Source organism: Pseudopipra pipra, chromosome 12 (genome assembly GCF_036250125.1).
Source record: "Pseudopipra pipra isolate bDixPip1 chromosome 12, bDixPip1.hap1, whole genome shotgun sequence".
Classification (NCBI taxonomy): domain Eukaryota; kingdom Metazoa; phylum Chordata; class Aves; order Passeriformes; family Pipridae; genus Pseudopipra; species Pseudopipra pipra.
In genome coordinates this window covers 19,942,055-19,962,000 of record NC_087560.1, presented here as the reverse complement: position 1 = coordinate 19,962,000, position 19,946 = coordinate 19,942,055, and the positions used below count along the sequence as shown (strand labels likewise).

At 44.3% G+C, this 19,946-nt stretch overlaps 1 protein-coding gene across 3 annotated transcripts in view; it reads right to left on the bottom strand.

The window, feature by feature from the left end:
* The window catches only part of MAP2K5 (mitogen-activated protein kinase kinase 5), a 129,449-nt gene extending 109,521 nt beyond the window's left edge, over positions 1–19,928 (bottom strand). Inside the window, exons 1-5 of one of the 3 annotated variants that reach the window (XM_064669293.1) lie at positions 19,695–19,928; positions 13,732–13,780; positions 10,284–10,351; positions 5,414–5,483; positions 1,362–1,402 (exon numbers count right to left, since the gene is read on the bottom strand). In XM_064669293.1, the coding sequence (XP_064525363.1) occupies positions 1,362–1,402; positions 5,414–5,483; positions 10,284–10,351; positions 13,732–13,780; positions 19,695–19,829 (363 nt within the window). In that variant the 5' untranslated portion in view covers positions 19,830–19,928. Of the gene's footprint in view, positions 1–1,361; positions 1,403–5,413; positions 5,484–10,279; positions 10,352–13,731; positions 13,781–19,694 lie in introns of those variants that run through there. The other 2 variants (XM_064669292.1, XM_064669294.1) reach the window with 2 other exon arrangements.
* Positions 19,929–19,946: the final 18 nt, after the last annotated feature.

Here is a 19,946-nt window from a genome sequence, read left to right as displayed (position 1 = left end):
CCAGGCACAGCAATGGTTGGAGTGTGTATGTAGGTTAGCAGGCTCCAGGATTCCCGGGCTGCACAAACCCCCCCACCTTCAACAGAGCAGGAAAAGAGGGGATAAATCCAGCATTTGTGCACATTTTAAAAACTAAACAGTCATTTGGTGCATTTGGAGCCTCCTACGTGTGATGACAGGAGCAACAAGCTGAGCTGAAGGAATCCAAACCCTCAAATGATTTCCTTGTGGTGCCTTCTCCACTTAGAAATGACTGGAATCAAACCAGTGTGGTGGGGCTTCACATGGCTGAATTCAAATGAATATGGGGGGGTTAGAGCTCTGAAGTAGTGGCAGGTATTAGTTCATAAAGTGGCTATTAAAATTTAGGAACCCGATTAACAGAGGTTAAAAGGCAAAAGAAAGGCAGCTCCATTTTAATAACACTATATATATATATAGTGTATATGCACACATTATATATATATATAGATACTCAGATAGCATTAGTTGATAAAGTGACTATTGAAATTTAGGAACCTGATTAACAGAGGTTAAAAGGAAAAAGAAAGTCAGTTCCATTTTAATAAAACCATATACATATATATATAGTGTATATGCACACATTATATATATATATATAGATACACAGATAGCATTAGTTGATAAAGTGACTATTAAAATTTAGGAACCTGATTAATAGAGGTTAAAAACAAAAAGAAAGGCAGTTCCATTCTAGTAAAACTATATATATATATATGTAATATATATATATATATAGTGTATACATATGTGTGTATATATATACACATATATACACAGCATTAGTTGATAAACTGACCACTGAAATTCAGGAACCTGATTCACAGAGGTTAAAAACGAAAAGAAAGGCAGCTCCATTTTAATAAAACTATATATAGTGTATACACATATATATATGCACATATATATATATACACATATGTATACACACACACACACATATATATATACACACATATATATATATATACATATATATATATATACATATATATATATATATATACACAGATAGCATTAGTTGATAAATTGACCACTGAAATTTAGGAACCTGATTCACAGAGGTTAAAAACAAAAAGAAAGGCAGCTCCATTTTAATAAAACTATATCTATCTATCCATATATTATATATATATATACACAGATAGCACAACATTTAAATAAATCCTTCTCCCACCCTCACCAAAAAAAAAATATTAAAAAATAATAATAATAGTAAAAAAAAAACCACCCTGCTTGTCAGAGCTCAAGAAAGTGCAGTTTTATTTGACATTTCAATAAGTGGAACACAGCATTACAAATCCATCTAAGTTTGCTGAAACAATTATTGAAATTCGTACCTTCAGGCCATGTATGTTCCGTTTCCCAGGAGGTTTGCAGGCTGAAACAGTAATTGACTCAATTGTAGAACACATCAGGGCCATTTACAAATTTGCTCAAAATGAATCTTTTCAAAAGAAATGAGGGTGACACCAAAATTAGCAGAGAGAAATGATTGAAAAGTGCCTCGCAAGACCCAGGCTGGGAATTACCAAAGCAGGGTTTTTTTAACTTGCAGGAGTGAGCGTTTATAAATGCTAAGAGCTTTTCTGACACCGGGTAATAGAAATTCTAATTTCTGCTTTAAAACACATCACCAAAAAAAATAAAAAATAAAAAATAAAAAAAAAAAATATGGAGGGAACTGGTGGCTGAACTGATCAGAGGCTTTTTGTAATTCAAATTAAAATCTTGTGCCACTGTATTTTCACAGGCTGTGGTTTTTTGGTTTTTTTTTTTTGGCCTGGCATTTAACAGCAATATTTGCAAGATGTGTTTTAAAGGAATCAGCTGCCACATGTCAGGAATTAGTCACGTTGTCAACTGCAGTTTGGGCTTAAATGTGGCAAAACATGGCAGGGGCAGCAGCAGCCAGCCTGAAAAAAGCCAACAGTGACTAGAAAATGCCAATTTTTGGACACAGATTCCAAACGTGGCGCTTCATGACGACGGCTGGGTTTGGAGAAAGGGTTTTCCTCCAGCCTCTCCACCTGAACCTCTCCTTGTTCTTCACTCAGGGCTGGGTTTTTGTCACCAGTTAAAGCCACAAAGGCTCCCTGTTCCAGACAGTTCCCATTTGAGAACTCCAGTGCCCTACAAATGGTATGTTAAAGGGGCTGTCACTGGTGATTGATTGTCTGAGGAGGGAGGAATTTGATTTTTCTCTTTCTCTGCTGCACGTGCCTCTCACTCCCCTTTTTTTTTGACAGCAGGAAGCAGAACTATTTATTAGGCAGAAGGACACAGATGATAGTTATTAAACACATCACTTAGGGCCAGGCCATGTGCCTTTAAATGACAGTAGAAATTACCACGTGCATCTTAAAGAGGGAAAATATTATGATACTCAAAAAAACCCCAAACAATCAGAAACCCACAAATTATAAATATATATAAGCATGTTATATTTTTTCAACAGATTAAAACTGACATTTTGAACATGGTATTATAAGAATATTTTTATTATATATATTATATATTATATTACTTATTATATATATTATATATTTTTATTATATATATACATATTGGAATGGGATATTCAGCTTGTATTCCACAAATGGGAGATATATATATATATATATAATATATATATACGATATATATATATTTATATATATATATGTAACACAGATAGGGGAGATATATCTATATATACATATAGATATATATATAGATAAAGATATATATATAAAGATATAGATACAGATAGAGATAGATACAGATAGAAATATATAAATAAATATAGACAGATATAAATAGATATAGACAGAGATAGATAGATACAGATAGAAATATATAAATATAGATATATGTGTATGTACACACATACACTCTTGTTTATGTATATCACACACAGAGGTTTATTTTCAATATAAAAAAAGAATTCTGGCTCTTATTACCTAAACAGCAACAAGGTACTTATTAAAAAAAATAGACAAAATACCAATTTTTCCCCTTAAAGGCCTTTAAATTATGAAATGCATTATGAAGCACAGCCCAGGTAACACAGGATGGCACGTGGGCATTTACTCCTGGCAGGATTTTTTAGGGAAGAGATGAGTTTTTGGGAGCTGGCTGAGGCTTCCTCAGAAGGAAGAGGGGCAGAAAGGGAAAAGGATTCAAAGGACTTGCAGAGAAAGCTCTTAAAAGGGAGAACTTTAAATTACAGGCAGAAAAGCTGCACGTTCCTGACGGGGCTTTAAAGTGCTGAACGTGGAGAGACATGGCCAAAAGGGCAGGGAAGGAAAGTGCTTGTGCCAACAAAATTTGGGATGTTCATTAGAGAGGCAAGACAAGAAGACAGGGAGGGAAAAAAAGGAGCAGGAAAGCACATTTTGTTCAATATTTCACAGCAGCAGCAGAACTTGGGGGCGGTCTGGGCTTTAAAGCTCTAACCTAGACAGGAGAGGTGTTTTAAGGAGGTGATTTGGAAAGATGAAACTCAGCTCTGAAGCAATTTAGGGTGAGTGGAAACAGGGAAATACTCAGCAGAACAGGGAGCTGAGCCCACAGTGAAAATGGGGAGGGAATATGGGGGGGATCACATCCAGGGCAGCACAGAGAATCCTGGATCTGTGCATCCATTCCCCTTGGATGCAAATCGGGCAGAAAATAAGAATCTATTCAGCTGGTTCTTCAGGAATGACCCAAAAGGAGAATTTAGAAAGTTTAAACTGATTTGTAATCACAAAACAACCCTTTAAACTCCAAGCTGTGCCAGCACCTCCTGCCACAACTTCCTGCAACTGTTTGATTAAAAAGAAAATAGATGGAACTGCCTCATATTTCCAAGAAGGATTCCCAACCTACAGGGATCATCCACTACATCAGTTTTTCCAAGCTACAAGAGAAGGATCCAGGGAGACCTGGGAGACCCTTCCAGGGCCTAAAGGGGCTCCAGGAGAGCTGGAGAGGGACTGGGGACAAGGGATGGAGGGACAGGACACAGGGAATGGCTTCCCACTGCCAGAGGGCAGGGACAGATGGGAGATTGGGAAGGAATTCCTGGCTGGGAGGGTGGGGAGGCCCTGGCACAGGTTGCCCAGAGAAGCTGTGGCTGCCCCTGGATCCCTGGAAGTGTCCAAGGCCAGGGTGGATGAACTTGGAGCAACCTGGGCTCCAACCTGGGTGGGATGGGATGGGCTTTAAGGCCCCTTCTGACCCCAAACCATTCCATGATTCCACGACCTCAGCCTGGGAAGAGGCAGGAGATCACTTCCCCCTCACAGCTGCTCTCAGGAGGACACATCTCACTGCTGGTGGCTCTGGAATTCTGCAGCTCAAACATCTGGGAGGCCCCTCAAAATCAGATCCTGAGCCAGAAAACCAATCCTCTATTCCCCTTGAATTCCCATCTCTTTTCCACAGGATCACACTAAACTACCAGGAAACCCAGGCTCCTTTGGAGACCTGACTAGCACGTGTTTGAGGAGGCTCTTGCTTAATTGCCCAATTCAAACTTCAGAGAGTTGTAAGTAATGGAAGTCTAGAAATGTTTAATTGGGAGCCTCACAGTATGATTATTTGTATCATATCAGTTAAGTGAGGAGGGTTTAATTTTTAATTATTTCAATTAATTTATTGCTGGGAGATTTTACTCGGAGAATTTCCAACCTTCTCCAGTTCCATCAATTAAAAGAGGCAGAGATTCCAAGCCTGGCTACTGAGATCTGAATGAATCAGTGGGATTATGTAATGCACTGGGCTTTCCTTAACCATTATTTGAGTTCATTCCCAAAAACCTAACAAGCTGCCTACGGATTTTTGTGCAGGTTGTAGATGACCTATTTTTTAATTGCCTCAGTCCACAGAATTGATTACATCTTCCCCTGTTCAGGAGAGCTATTAAAGCACTCGTGAACATTTTGATATTGCTGCTAAATGCCCAGATCTCAGATAAAACGTGTCATGGACGGAGCTCCTGTGACAGACACGTTCCCGTTTTCCAAATGAGTGGTGACAGTGACATCCCCCAAGTCTGTCAGGCTGATTAATGATATTAAAACATCTAAAAAAAAAAAAAAAGCCCAATTTACATAAGTATCTCCAAAACTTCAGTTATTCATCTGCTTTGAATACAGGCAGAACCCTCACCAACGGGTTTTTTAAATGTACTTAAATATGTACTGTGCAAACCGAATCTCGTTAGTCTAATTTACTCCAGGAAATCAGCTATTTTATATGCAATAAATGCAGTTTTCCCTCCACTCCCCACAATAATGAATCCTCCTATCCAAATTAAGAGGTAAACATCATGTTATGTGCATTTAAACCTCCCCAAAAAGAAACACCAGTGAACTGTTTCATCAACAGTTATCATCGCTGTTGATTAGAATTTGTTCAGCATTACCTCTTGGATAGATCTGGAGAGGCTCTATCAGCTGTCCATTTACTTGCTGCTCCATTACAGTGGAGTAATACTGCAAAGAGATTAAAGAAAGAGATGACTCAGTAATGTATGAGCAGTAAAAGCACTTCTGGATTGTTTAATTCAATGGATTTTTATTTATTTTTTAATTGCCGCGGTGCAAATCAGCCTTTAGATGGTTTCTTACCATCTGTGGCTGTTCCCACAATAAGTGGGACAGAGGAACTTAACCAAGGGGCTGTGGTGCCCAGCACAGGGATCTGTTACTGGATCAACTGGGGAAGTTCCAGGCTCTCCTGAAACCTGGGAATACTTCAGAGGGAGCAAATGGAACCTTGACAGCAAACACAGCAGGTGCTGCACCTGGAGGAGCCGAGAAAACCAAACGTGGAAACAAAGATGTGCTGTAAACACAACCCAGGACTGTGCAATCAGGAAAACTCCATGAAAATCCCGTGGGAATATGGAAACTATCCAAGAATTTGCAGTGGTGAAGCACCATCAGGGCAGTTGGGGTCACGTCCCACACAGGCAGAGGTGCCACGTGTGCCACACAAAGCACTTCCAGAAAATCACTGCAGACATCCCGACCCCTTGGGCTCCACAGGGACTGCTGGAAGTCATCTGGGGGGAATGTTTAGTGACAAAGAAAGGCTAAGAATGGGCAAAAAGGGATGGAAAAGGATCTGAGAACATCAAGACCCAAGAAGACACTCAGGCCACTGAGATGATCCAAGGGCTGGAGCTCCTCTGCTCTGGAGAGCTGGGATTGTTCACCTGGGGAAGAGAAGGCTCCAGGGAAACCTGAGAGCCCCTTCCAGGGCCTAAAGGGGATCCAAGAGACCTGGAGAGGGACTTGGGAAGGACAGGACACAGGGAATGGCTTCCCACTGCTGGAGGGCAGGGTTAGATGGGATATTGGGAAGGAATTCTTGGCTTGCAGGGTGGGGAGGCTCTGGCACAGGGTGCCCAGAGAAGCTGTGGTTGCCCCTGGATCCCTGGAAGTGTCCAAGGCCAGGTTGGACAGGGTTTGGAGCAACCTGGGTTAGTGGAAGGTGTCCCTGCCCATGGCAGGGGGCGGAACTGGATGAGCTTTAAGGTCCCTTCCCGCCCTTCCCACCAAACCATTCCAGGATTCCATGAAGACACAAAATACGTAACGTGGGACGAGGGAGCCTGAGAGATGGCACGAGGATGAGGAGTGGCACTAAATGAAGAAATAAACCTTTGGATTAAGCAAACTGAAATCTTCATCAGCCTCCTTTAATTGTCCCTCAGTGCTGAGGAGGGGGGAACTCTCCAGCCAGGCCCTTTAACCCCACAACCAAACCATCCCAGGGCAGGAGACAGACCTGGCTTGGGAATTTCCTGCCTCCAACCTGCCCAACTCCCATCACCACGTGCTATAAACACTGAAAGCACATCACAAAGAACATTTCTTTTGCAATCCCTGAACACCTCTGAGGGAAACCTGCTGGCTGTGGGCCAGATCTCCACGGCAGAAATCCCTGTGGCTCCTCTGGCTTTCATCCTCATTCTCACCAGCCCGGTGTGGTCTAAGAATTCAGCACGTCACTGTTGCCAGCCCTGTGTGATACTGTTCAAACTGGCAAGGCTGGGTGTCAAGGAGGAGAAAAATCCCAAGTCTCTCTGGAATCAAACACAGGTATTTCCCTCACGCTGATGGTTTCCCCAAAAACACAAATTTTTACTGATGCAACTTCAAAGAGACAAAAGTTTAGGAACTGCCCCCCTCCTTGGGAAATGATCAAGAGCTTCTCCAGGGGTCACAAGGACCCCATAAACTTATTTTTTAGTAGGAGGGTCATGAATAACATGTCAAATCCTCCCCCATGTCCTCATATCCCTTCATAAAAATGTTTTCCCAGCACCTAAAAGTTATGGAGCTGGGAAAGAACCTCCTGCTCCCAAAACTGCTTGATAAAAAGAAACCTTTTAATTACCATTTCCTAGTGGCATTCTGTGACCCGAAGACACCTATATACACAGCATAAACATATATGACACACTCTCTGGAATAATAAACTAAAATAAACAGACATGAGACTGTTTCCTACCAAAAAAAAAAAAAAACTATAATAGAGGGGCAGAGAGAGAGAAAGAAAAACCCATGGCCCTCTCCATTACTCACCAGTGATGACAAGTAAATGAAATATCAATCATGTAAGCTGTCAACCTTTTGGGACAGCAATAACTGTTAACAAGTAGTCTGGAAAAATTGACTGAAAATGACTTGTCCTCCACACACGAGCATTTGAGGTTTCCATGGAAAATTAAGATGCCAGTGGCTATTTGGAACACTGTTCAGGTATTCTTTTTAATGGGAAATTTGCCAGTTATTGATCCAGAGCATGTACCCCTTGCTTTGAGAAAGCTGCGAGCAACTTTCCAATCAGTGGCTGTCAAAAAAATTACTGCCTTTTTATAGTGCTACAAGACAAGAGCCCAGTGCAGCCCCACTGCTGCTCCAGCTCTGCCTTTAATTAACTGCAAGGCACAAGGCAGAAATCAGTTTAATTCCCCCCCCCCCCCCAAAATTTGCCTAATCCACAGCATTTGTGCTCACTCAAAAATCGCTCCAGAACTACCTGAAATAACTTCCTGCCAAGTTCAGGATCTAAAGATCTGGGCATGATTCTCATCTATCATGTGATTCCAAAGATCTCATGTGATTCCAAAGATCTTCCCAGTCAGAGTGTCATGGAAGAGATCTCTGAGCTCAGGGAATTGGGTTTTTTGTTCTTAAACTTCCATTTTGGAGAACACCAAAATGCACCATGTTAAAATTCCCAGAAATATTTACGCAGCTGCCCGATCCTCCAAAGATTTGGTGGAGGTCTCAAAACACTCAAAAATGAGTATTTTTCTTCCCCATTATATTCTCCAAGATTATAACAGGTTAATTCACTTTCTAGGCTAAGAACATTTGTTTTCTTGCAAACACATCCCAAAATGAAGCCTATGGGAAGCGAGGAAGTTAAACCCTCAGTGCAACACTCAAATAAAGAACTTGTTTAAAACTGAAGAGGAAAAATTTTCAGAGGAGAAAAGCTGCTGAAGCAGAAAGAAGTCATTTACAGACATCCCATAATTTTTAAGGGGAAGCAGAGAGTTGAGCAATCACAACTCTAATGTACTGAAACTTTAACAGTGAGCTTGGAAGCATAGCAAAAAAAATGACCTTACCAAGGCATGATTAATCTGGAGACTGTGCCAGGAAAAGCCAAGTTTTCCAGTTTTACAGCAAAAATGGCTGAGATTTGAGAAGGGAAAGAGAGAAATACAAGGAATTCTAGCTGGGGGGGTTCACCTGGAGAAGAGAAGGCTCTGGGAGACCTGAGAGCCCCTTGCAGGGCCTAAAGGGGCTCCAGGAGAGCTGGAGAGGGACTGGGGACAAGGGATGGAGGGACAACAGGGAATGGCTTCCCACTGCCAGAGGGCAGGGAGAGATGGGATAGTGGGAAGGAATTCCTGGCTGGGAGGGTGGGGAGGCCCTGGCACAGGTTGCCCAGAGAAGCTGTGGCTGCCCCTGGATCCCTGGAAGTGTCCAAGGCCAGGTTGGACGGGGCTTGGAGCAACTTGGGCTAGTGGGAAGTGTCCCTGCCCATGGTAGGGGGTGGAATGAGATGATCTTAAAAGGTCCCTTCCCATCCAAACCATTCCAGGATTCCATGATATGATTCTATATAAAAGAATGTGATAAACTGAGTGGGATAAAAAAAATGGAATTTGCTGGAAGTCTGTGCTGACATTTCTTCCTGTCAACCCTCCCAGGATGGAGCAGGGTCAGATAAAAAGGACAGTCCTCTTAATCACCTTCATTTACCTTTTAAGCCCTTCTGTTCTATGTGGTGCCTCCAACAGTGGCCCAGGAGCCCTGATGGTGATCCTGTGTCTTGGGGCAACCTGGGCTGGTGGGAGGTGTCCTTGCCCATGGCAGGGGGTGGAACAGGATGAGCTTTAGGATCCCTCCAGCCCAAACCATTCCAGGATTCCATGAAGTCCCACCAAAACCACCTATGGGTGGTACCCAACAGGGCTTGGTGCTGACAGGCTCCAAGTTAAACAACATTTACACCCCCCTTGTAGCCCACCTGGCCCAGGGAGAAAACACCATTTGTCACCTTCCTGCTTATCCATTTCATATGACAAAACCAAAAGAAGTTAAATTATATTTTTCCACTTAAACCTGCAGCATGAAGGACCCACTCAAATTATTTAGTTTCCATAAGTAACTGCACCCTATTCCTGCAGACAGATTTTATATTTACAGGTATCCAGACAGATTTTACACACACCTACCTATACAAAGGCACACACAGACAAACATATCTCCTATTAAAAAACAGAAAATACAGCTTTAAATCCTCCATGAATATTGAGCCTGCAGCTACAATGAAACTCCTCTGTTAGGAGGGGTGAAACAGTCTCCAGATGAAAGTAGATTTTGAAAAATTTTTAGAGCCCAGGGGTTCATTTTTAATGAGCCGTTACTTTAAGTACTGCATAAAAAATACAAGAAATTGATAGTCCATTTAGCCTGCACTATACCTAATGCAAAAGTCATTAAGATGCATTATTCTTAATGTTTATGATATGATCAGTAAGTGTACAAGTGTCTTTTTTTTTTTTAAAGTCAAGCATGTCCATATATCTCATGTGATACAGTTTTTAAACACATTTAATCCAGGAGTATTAAACTCTGGACTTAACACAGGGATATTGTCCAGTGCAAACTGCAGCCTCTGTTAACACTGGCACAAGGCAAAATACACCAAGGAAAAGAGATAAACATGGGGGAAAAAATCAGCATTTTTTATACTGTACCTACATAGGACAGCATGGCCTTCATCTCCTCATCGCTTCTGACTGTGATCCGGTCACCATCCTCATCCTCATCTGACAGAGACATGCATGACACACATCAACAAGAACAGCAGGATGCTCTTAATATTCTTGGTATTTTAAATTTTTTAAACTGTTTTTCATATTTAACGTTTTTACCCGGACTTTTAGAAACAAATCAAAACCAGCAATGTAAAAGCCAACTGTACTCTGAGACAGCGACATGTAATGACTCCAAACATTAATAAACAAAAATTAAAGTTCTGTTTAAAGCCAAGTGCTCCTAACTTTGGTCCCAACAGTTCTTTCAGTGCCAGAACCTCCCCAGATGCTGAGCACCTTCCACGTGCTCTGACCCCTCACCGACACCCACCAAGGGGTTCTTTGGACACAGCAAATGGAAGGGTGAAGTTTGAGTGTGTTTAAGTTCTCCCAGGCCGAGCTAAGTTTGGGCAGTTTCCTTGGAATTCATTGGAACTGTCATTGGAGGTTGCCCAGAAAACTTGTGGCTGCCCCTGGATCCCTGGAAGTGTCCAAGGCCGGGTTGGAGCAACCTGGGACAGTGGAAGGTGTCCCTGCCTATGGCAGGGGGGTGGGATGAGACAATCTTTGGAGTGGCTTCCAACCCAAACCATTCCACAATTCTAGGAATTCCTAGAAATTCAAAGAAAATTAAAAATATCATTGCTTTGCTCCCACTAAACCCTCCTGTTTTAAAGCCAACTCCACCTGAACTCACCTGCAGGAGGTTCCCCCCAAGCCCCTGCCCTGCTCCATCATTATCAGTATATATTCCATCAGCAGAAAAAAAAGTGCCATTATGGATGAAAACTCCCTCCTGCTCCTAGCTATGCACAAGAATCAGGGAAGAGATCAGAGCTAAATAATGAAAACTGTGGGAGAAAAGGACTTTGTCCCTTTGGCCTCTGAAAACCTCGCAGGTAAATTCCGAGGCTTCGACGAAAAAGAGCAAAACCATAAAACCCTCGGAATTAACACTCCTAAAATGTAGTGGGAGAGATGCTGGAAGTGTGGAAGCTGGAAGAGGGACTGGAGAGCAGAGATATGTCCTAGCAGAGCCTTTTCTCATGGAAATTTAACTGGTGCACTGCCAGACTGTTCAAACTTCTTGGGGTGAGAAGCTGGAATGATGGAATTCTGTGAATTCCATGGAAAGATTAGGAAGAGCTGGTGAGTTGAAAGTGAAATGCTTCCCTGCCTGGAAATGTCTGAGGCAGAAAGCAGGAGGAGCTGTAAAACCACTGCCTGGCCCCAACCCAAGTCCCAGAGTGGGAAGGGCTGGAAAAGCAGCTGCTGGAATAGGGAATACAACAAACACCACACACGGACAGCAAGGAGCAGAGGGAAAGCAGAAAGAGGGGAAATATAGGACAGAGAGGGGGGAATATATGGATAAAAGCTGTTAGACAGGCTTAGTGTGAGGGAACAGACTGAGCTGGGACCACCAGAAAAAAAAAAGAAAAAGAAAAGTGGGAAACTCTGGTAAAATGCTCAGAAAAATCCCACTTTATTCACTCCACATGATTGGGAAATTAACTCCAGTGTTCTCAGAGCTGCAAAATTCCTGATGGTGGTACAAAGAGAAGAAATATAAAATGTGTGGATGAAAAGGTGTAAAATGTTAACTGGTACTAAAAAAAGCTGAATATAAAATAATCAAAGAGCAAAAGCAGCAGAAAAATCTGCTTTGCCACCCCACCATGGCACCTAAGTGGGCACAGCCCAAAAACTCCCTGGGCTCAGGAAGGTTTCCAGGCTCCTCTCCATTTTCCAGCACCTCAAGGAAGCAAAAGTAGACCCCCAACAAATCCTCAAGTCCTGGCTGGATTTTGCAAATGCCACTTAAAATGGAGGGAGAAACCCTCACAAGACACCAAACAGTGCAGCAGATGGCAAACAAATATCACGAAGCAATCTTCCCAAAATCTGCAGCGTGTCACAAATCCACAAAATGGCAGAGTTTGGAGAAAAGGATCATAACAGGCCATATGTTGGGAGGGAGTTTGTTGGGAGGGACGTGGAATTAGGCACTGAAATCACATCCAGGTCCAACAGGAGGAGAAGTGCAGCCCCAGGTAGGACACTGGGGATAACAATAACTGAACAGAGAGCAGAGAAGCCTGTGCTGGATGGGAATTATCCCCATCTGAAGCAGCTGAGAACAAACCTCAAGCTGGTAAAAGCCAGGCACTGGAGATGGAAAAAGTCCCCAGGAAAAAAGGAAAAAACAAACAACCAAACAAAAAAGAAATCAGGCATCAATATCCATAACATATTTTAGATGCCAGTTAAATGGCAGGGGAAATGGCTTTGTGCAGATGTAAATGACAGACTAGAGACATGAAGGGAAAGCACAGAAGCAGATGTTGGAAGACACGAGGAAATCAGTATTTCCAGGAAAAGTTCTACACATGGTCCCATTAATATGGGCTACTGCCCTGATTGCAGAGGCTGCTGCTGGTGCATGAAGTTCAAACACAGCTAATGTGTGATGTGGGAGGCGTGCAAAAAAATGTGGGCAAATCAAAATGAATATAAGTGGCAAGGTCTGGAGCCTGGGTTTGCTCAGGTCCCTGCAGAAAGTCTGGTGTTAAAAAGCAGAGCAGGAGAAATGTCATGGAGACAGAAATAAAACTTATCTCCGTTCTTAGTTTTGTGGTGTTTCAGGAGGGGAAAACTCAATGATATGAAAAGCAAGATAAATAGTACTTGAGGGACCATAAAACAATAATTCCTCTGATTATTTATGGACAGAGCTGTCCATAAAGCTCTAAAAAAGGAAGAAATGCTAAAAAGGCAAGGCCCAGTGTTGCACCTGCTCTGTCACCCTCAGTGTCACCACCTCACTCACAGAACACTTTAATCCCCTCCAGCTCCTGCCATTTCATCTCCATCACAGGAAAAATACAATAAAAATTAAAAGGGAATAACAGGAGTCTTGTCCACTTGGAAGAAAAGCCCAGCTCAGTATCCTGAGACACAGATTTTTGACTCCCTTTTGCAGCTCATTCCTCTCCAGACAGGACAATCCCCCAGGAACCCCTCAAAAAACAAGAATAAAAAGGGTTCAAAGAACAGATACGAGGCTAAATCTGCACTAACCCCCTCGCTGAGAGGATTAAAATGTTCAGCTCAGACCTACAGGTAGTTTATACTTTTCATTTAATTTGAGCAATATAATTGCACTGAGGAGTCAGAGCACGGGAAGGTCACGCTGGTAATTAAAGCTACTTTGTGGCAATCTGCTCATTGGAGATGTGATTAAATAATAAAATATTGCTGGGGTTAGTATGAAACTCGCAGAAATGCATAAATATTTAACTGTAACACAGGACGAGTGTAAATATTATTTATTTTTAAAATGGCAGCCCTGCAACGTGACAGAGGGGATGGTTTATAGGAGTCATACTCACACTCAAAGGCTGTTGTCGTTGCATCTGGCAAAACTTGGCCGATGACATCCTGAAATGTGAACAAGAACTGGTTATACATCAAAAAAAAAAATGGGAAAAGCCTGATTTAGGGTAAATCATCTTCATCGCTCCCCAGCTGCAGGAAGAAGGGTTAAAATCTACTCCCCACTGCCCCAAAATTACCAACTTTTTAGTGCACAACACACATCTGTACCGATCACGGTGCTCTTCTCCTTCCTCCCCACTTCATCTCGAGGAAAACTTGTTTTCTTCCCAAATAACTCCATGAGAATTGTGAACAACTCTGTGGTGTCTGGGGCTTGCAGTTTATAAAGAACCAAATTTCATCCGTAGGTTATAAAAAATGTACATCTAACTCATCCACATCAGCCATAAAAAGAAGTTTATCAATGGTTTTTTGCTTTGAAAAGCCTCTTTCCTCCCTCAGTCCTGTTTATATCCCGATTCCTCCACTCCCAACAACCTGGTCCAGCACGAGACAACCTCACCCACAGCTCCTGCCTGCAGCTCAGGGTAACCAACAGCTCCCATGGGATCAGTTCCAGCAGGAATTCCAGCAGGAGCTGGGAGACTGAAGGAATTTTTCCTGCTTTCCCCCCAGGAACGTGGGGGGATCCACATCCTCCCAGCTCCACACCAGGCACGAAGTTTGGAGCTTTTTTTAGTGTTAACTGGAATTTCAACTTCTCCAGAAGTCCACAGACGGATTAAAATGCGGGGGGGGGGGGGGGGGGGGGAGAAATCAGGTTAAAATAGTGGGAGAAAAATCAGGTTAAAAACCCCAATGAAGTGAAGGTTAAAACACCCAAAGAGGTGAGAGCCTGAGCATCACAGCACAATTCCTCCCAGGCACGCCCAACACTCCCCAAGCTGTGGGATCCCTCAGATCTCACAGCTCTGAGCCAAACCAGGAATTTTTTTGCTGACACAAGACAAGAGCTTGTCTCATTTTTCAGCCTTTTCCCAGAGCCCAAAGGCAGCGAGGAGCAGCCGTGGCAGCCCTGGGAGGCTCCATAAGTCACGTCAGGGCACGGCACAAACTCACAGCGTGGCCTTTTCCCTCCCCGCTGCTGACTCCTCGTGTCAGACAATCTCTCTGACACTGACAGTGTCACAGAGTGATTAGAAATTAATGAAGAGCAGGATTTATTGCAGCACCTTCCCTGTGAGCATCTCGGGGTGCTGAACACCCCCCCATGATCGCTGCCCTGTCACTTCTCCTGCCTCCTTGGTTTTTTTTTCCTGTTTCATCTAAAAATACGAAATTAAAACGTTCTGTGCCGTATCAGAGAGACACAATTAATAAAATGAGAAAGCAGCAGTGGCAGCTTTAAGATTTCCACGGAGCTGACTGAAGGAAATAATAATAATAATTCTCAAAACTTCCTCGTGTCGTCTTCTCATTTCAGACACTCGAATAAATCAGTGTGTGCCATTTAAACCACTCATTGTATATAAAAGATGTGCAGTACACCTTAGCTAATGATGGAATCACAAATTTGTGGAGGCAAAAGAGAAAAAAAAATCCCCAAACGCTGCCATGTTAACAAAATTTGTCCATTTTAATACTTCTACAGGGCCTGTCAGTCCTCTGTCAAAAGCCAACCACTATTCCTAATAAGAAATTAAAGTCTTGCCTAAACAGAAGGCTGTACTAACTAATTATCCCTAAATCCATTCAGTTAACCATCAAAAATTCCTCAGGAAAAACACTTTAATTGTGTTAGATTTAAGCCACTTGTAAAATACTCTTCTATGGGCACACAGATGCTTCCATGAAATGGATTTAAAAATTGTTCTGGGGTATTTAAAAACTGTATTTAATGGGTGTGTAAGCACAGCCCTGAGACAGAGGCACTTCTGATGGCCCTAAAAGTCTGAAAACAAGACTCCCAAAGCTGTGATAGCACTGAAACAGTGGTAAAAAATTCTTACACCTCCTCCTCCCCCATTTAAAATAACTTTTCCTGTATGTTGACACTTCTTTAATATGAATAATTGGCAAGTAAGTGAATTATCCACCGTAACTCTTACACTGAATAAACAATTGACAAGAAAACCCTCCCAACAGCCACAAAAAACTGTGCTCAGCTTACAGTAATTTTATTAAATCAAAGTATCTGAGAAAACCAGCCTTGCAGGGAGGAGGAGGGAGGGAGGGAAATCCCCCCCACTATTGTGCTGGAACCAAAGTGTTTTCAGCAGCTCCAGGAGATTTCCAAGCTCAAACATCCCCCCAGACCTCTGGGTGACCCAAGATTAAAGGATTACTCCAAATTTCAAGGGATTACACGTGCAGGGGGATTTTCTACTATCACAACAGAGATCAGGAACAATAAAATGCCACAACTTGGAGGGGGCTCACAAACAACACAGCTCCTGTTTTAGCTCACAGGGCTGAAAAGCCTCCAAGGAGGAGGCAAAAAAATCAGGGAAGAGCAGCTGCAAAGGGGAATTCCATCAAATCTGCCCTCTGGAAGAGCCTGGGGTGGGAAAGCACAAAGTGTGAAAGCCCTGCTTTGATGGCAGTGTAAATATTGAGGGCACAGCTCTCACCTCTCACTGGGAACTTGTTTTGTCTCGGTATGACATGAAGTTCTCCAGAATTAACACCAAGTTGCTTAAACACCCCAGTGACAGGACAAACCAGTGGAGACAGCCCCACTGAAAAAAAAAAAACAAGCTTACTGTAATTCATTTAGTGGTGCCTTAAAAATAAATCTATTTACTGGGAACTTACAGGTCTGCAAAGCTGATGCCCAGGGAAGGTATTTAAAGTGACATTATGGAGAACAGCTCCGAGCAGCCACTTTAGGAAAGTAATCAAGAAAGTGCCTCATTTAAAGCACAGGGTGCTGCTTCCATGGATCACACACCTGCAGGTCCCAGGGTTGAATCCCTGCTGCACAGCTCAGGAGCAGGAAAAACTCCTGCAAAAGGCAGAACTAGAGCAGCTGAAAATTAAGAAGTGTGTCAGGTACTGCTCTGAGCATCAGGCTCCTGACTCCAACTGGTTATTCCATGGCTATGGACAGGATATTTGGGGATGGATAGGATATTTGGTGACTCTACACAGCTTCTTCTGTGGAAAAAGGAGGATGGAAATATTCTTGCACACCAGCCTGAAATGCTGCAAGGCTGCACTCATCTGTGTTCACAAGGCCACCTGCATTTCTAGGATGCTAAATTAACAAAAATCACCTTAAAAATATAAAATACAATCCTGTTGTTCTCAAAGATAATTTTAAGGGGCTTTCTTAACACAAAGCAGCCCATGGGACCCACCTTAGAAGGAAGAGCAGCCTCACTCCACAGCTAATCCAAGGCTCCCCCCAGCCCCAGTTCCCTCCAGTGTAGAAACCTGGGGTGTGCAGCTGGTTTTTGGAGCTGGTTCTCCAGCTGAAGGCAAGGCAATATTCCCATCAATCTCCTTGAAGAACAGGCACAAGGAATGGGATGGATCCTGACATGCTCTGCACAGCCCCACAGGGATTATTGAGAACTTCACTGTGCCCCAAACAGCAGGAGCTGAAAAAAAGGGGATGTTTGCCCTTCCTGGGCCTTCAGTTTAGGGACATGTGGGCAATCCCTGGGCTCTGACTGGGTTAGCACCACTCAGTAATTCCCATTAACAGGGAACACCTGAATTCTCCAGGGGCTCTTTAGTTGTTACTAACACACAAACCCTCTTGCAGGTGAGTGGAATCAGGCCAGAAGGACAGCAGAAGGCTGGGTCAGCCCCACTCCTGCCCTCCCCACCACACTCCAGGCTCCTCCCCAGCCACAGGTGGTGATGGATCTACCACTTCTTAGTGTCTGGAGCCTTATTTCATTGAATTTCTGTAGTTATCACACAAATGAATATTGTGATGGCACCTCCCAAAACACCATCAGGCAAAGGAGGGCTGTGAGACAGTTCAGACCTTATTAAACTTCTCCCTTCTGCTCTGAAGGTTTCACAGTCCACAAGGGAGGGGTTTTGACGTGACAATGACAATTATTGACTGGTGGTACTGCCCAGCTGGACAGTGTCACAGCCCCCCTCACCCCCACAGCCCAGAGTGCCCCTGAGGGCAGCAATGCCATCACCTCCTGACTCACCACGTGTCACCCAACACTTCCAGTCACCTCCAGCTGCCACCAACACCCCCAAGGCTACAGGCCAAGAGTGGAGAACTAAAAATTATCAACACCAACAGAAATCTGACCTGATGCACAACACTGGCACAGGCTGCCCAGAGAAGCTGTGGCTGCTCCATCCCTGGAAGTGTCCAAGACCAGGTTGGAGCACCCTGGGATAGTGGAAGGTGTCCCTGCTCATGGCAGGGGGTGAAATAAGATCCACTTTAAAAGTCTCTTTCAACCCAAACCATTCTACAATTCTATGATTAATGAACACAAGTGTAATGAGAAACTGTGAATTTTAAGAAAACCAGCAATGTTTGGTCCTGTCAGGTTCTACCATTACATGGTGACTGGAGCAACGACCACCTAAGCCATGAAACAGGAAAGTCAACCTGCTTATAACTGGAAAAACACATCTTTAAAAGGTTGGTAGAGCTGATGGATGGCTGCAAACCAACAACTAATGAGCATCAAAACTGTGTGTGGAGGGAGAAGAATTAAAAACCTCTTCCTTCCTCAGTGACATGCCCTTCTTCCTTATCTTTTCACTTCTCTCACACTCAGAGAGACCAGGAAGCTCCACTTCCACATGACTCGAGGTTATTGCAACTGTTGGGTGCTCCTCGAGGTCCTGTGTCATCCACTGACCTCAATTTCTCCACTTATTTTTAAATAATACAACCAAACCTAAAGTTCCAATAATTCTAGAACGCCAAAGGACAGTCCAATCAATGACTGTCTCATTTTATTTGGGGGGAAAAAATGGAAGAAACGAAGCAGAGCGTGGATTAAACCCGACTCAGATTTGCACCACTTTGTCTGAAGGGCAGAGTGGGTCATGCCAGGCTTGTTGTGCAACCAAAGGAAACTCACAGCAACCAAGGGGAAACTGCCCTTCCCAAAACCCTCACTGATCTCTCAGAAGTTCTGCTGCTGCTGCACCTCCATCCACAGGAAGTCTTGGAAAACACTAAATGTTCGGAAGAAGGAAACCAGGAACATTTGCCACCTGCTCCAGTTACCTGTGCAACCTTCTACAGGCCCAATATCAAATGTTTTGCGGCCAATCAAGCCCTGATCTGCCACGTGTCTTCTCAGTAAAACACAACACTTTGAAAGAGATCTGCAGAATCTCTCTCCAATATTAATAACAAGAGAAGAAATTAAACATGCACATGATCAGTGGCGAGGGGAGATTGTCTTAAGGGGAACAGGAGCACGTGGAGTCTCCAGCAAGGCCGTGCTGTGGAGGGAACACGAGGGCATCCTGCAGGAAGTCTGACCTGCACGCAAGGATCGGACATTTCCTTGGGCTAAGGATGCAATAAAAAAGAGACACTAAGTGGGATAAACACCATTTCTGAGGAAGGAGAGGGTCCTTGTACACTTGGTGTGCAGACGGAGGTGCTGAGGGCAGAGGAGACACCACAACCCCCCAGCCCAGCACGGGCAGCATCACCAGGAGCAGGTGAAGCCCCAGCCCGAGCCGGGAGCGCTCCTTCCCAAACCACAACTGTTTAAACCGCCCTAGAGCCCCGCCTCGCCCCCGCACCCAGCGGGGGATGCCCTAATGCCGGATCCCTGCCCGTGGCACGGGGTGGGACCTTCAGAGGAGCCCTCCAGCCCAAACCATCCCACGGTGCTCCTGCCCGGGGACCCCCGCGCCGAGCTCGGCCCCGAACCCCGCGGGGGGCGCGGGAGGTGATTCCACACGGGGCTCCCCGTCCCCCTCCACCTCCTTCCCATTAAAACTTCCCGGCGCAGACACGACAACGCCACCACCCCGCCACCCCTGTGCCCCCCGCGGGTGCGCTCACCAGCACGTCCCTGAAGAGCAGCTGGGGCGCGGAGTGCACGGTCCAGTCCACGGCGGCCCCGTCGGGGATCTTGATGCGGATGACGAGCGCCTGGGCGTCCATGGCGCGGGAGGGGCCGCAGAGCAGCCAGAGCATCCCCGCCCCGGCGCTCACATGCTGCGGCCGCCCAGGGCTCCCGGGCCCGGCTCCGCCGCCCGCCCGCAGGAAGGAGCCGCTGCCCCGGAACCAAAACGGCGGGAGGGGATGGATGTG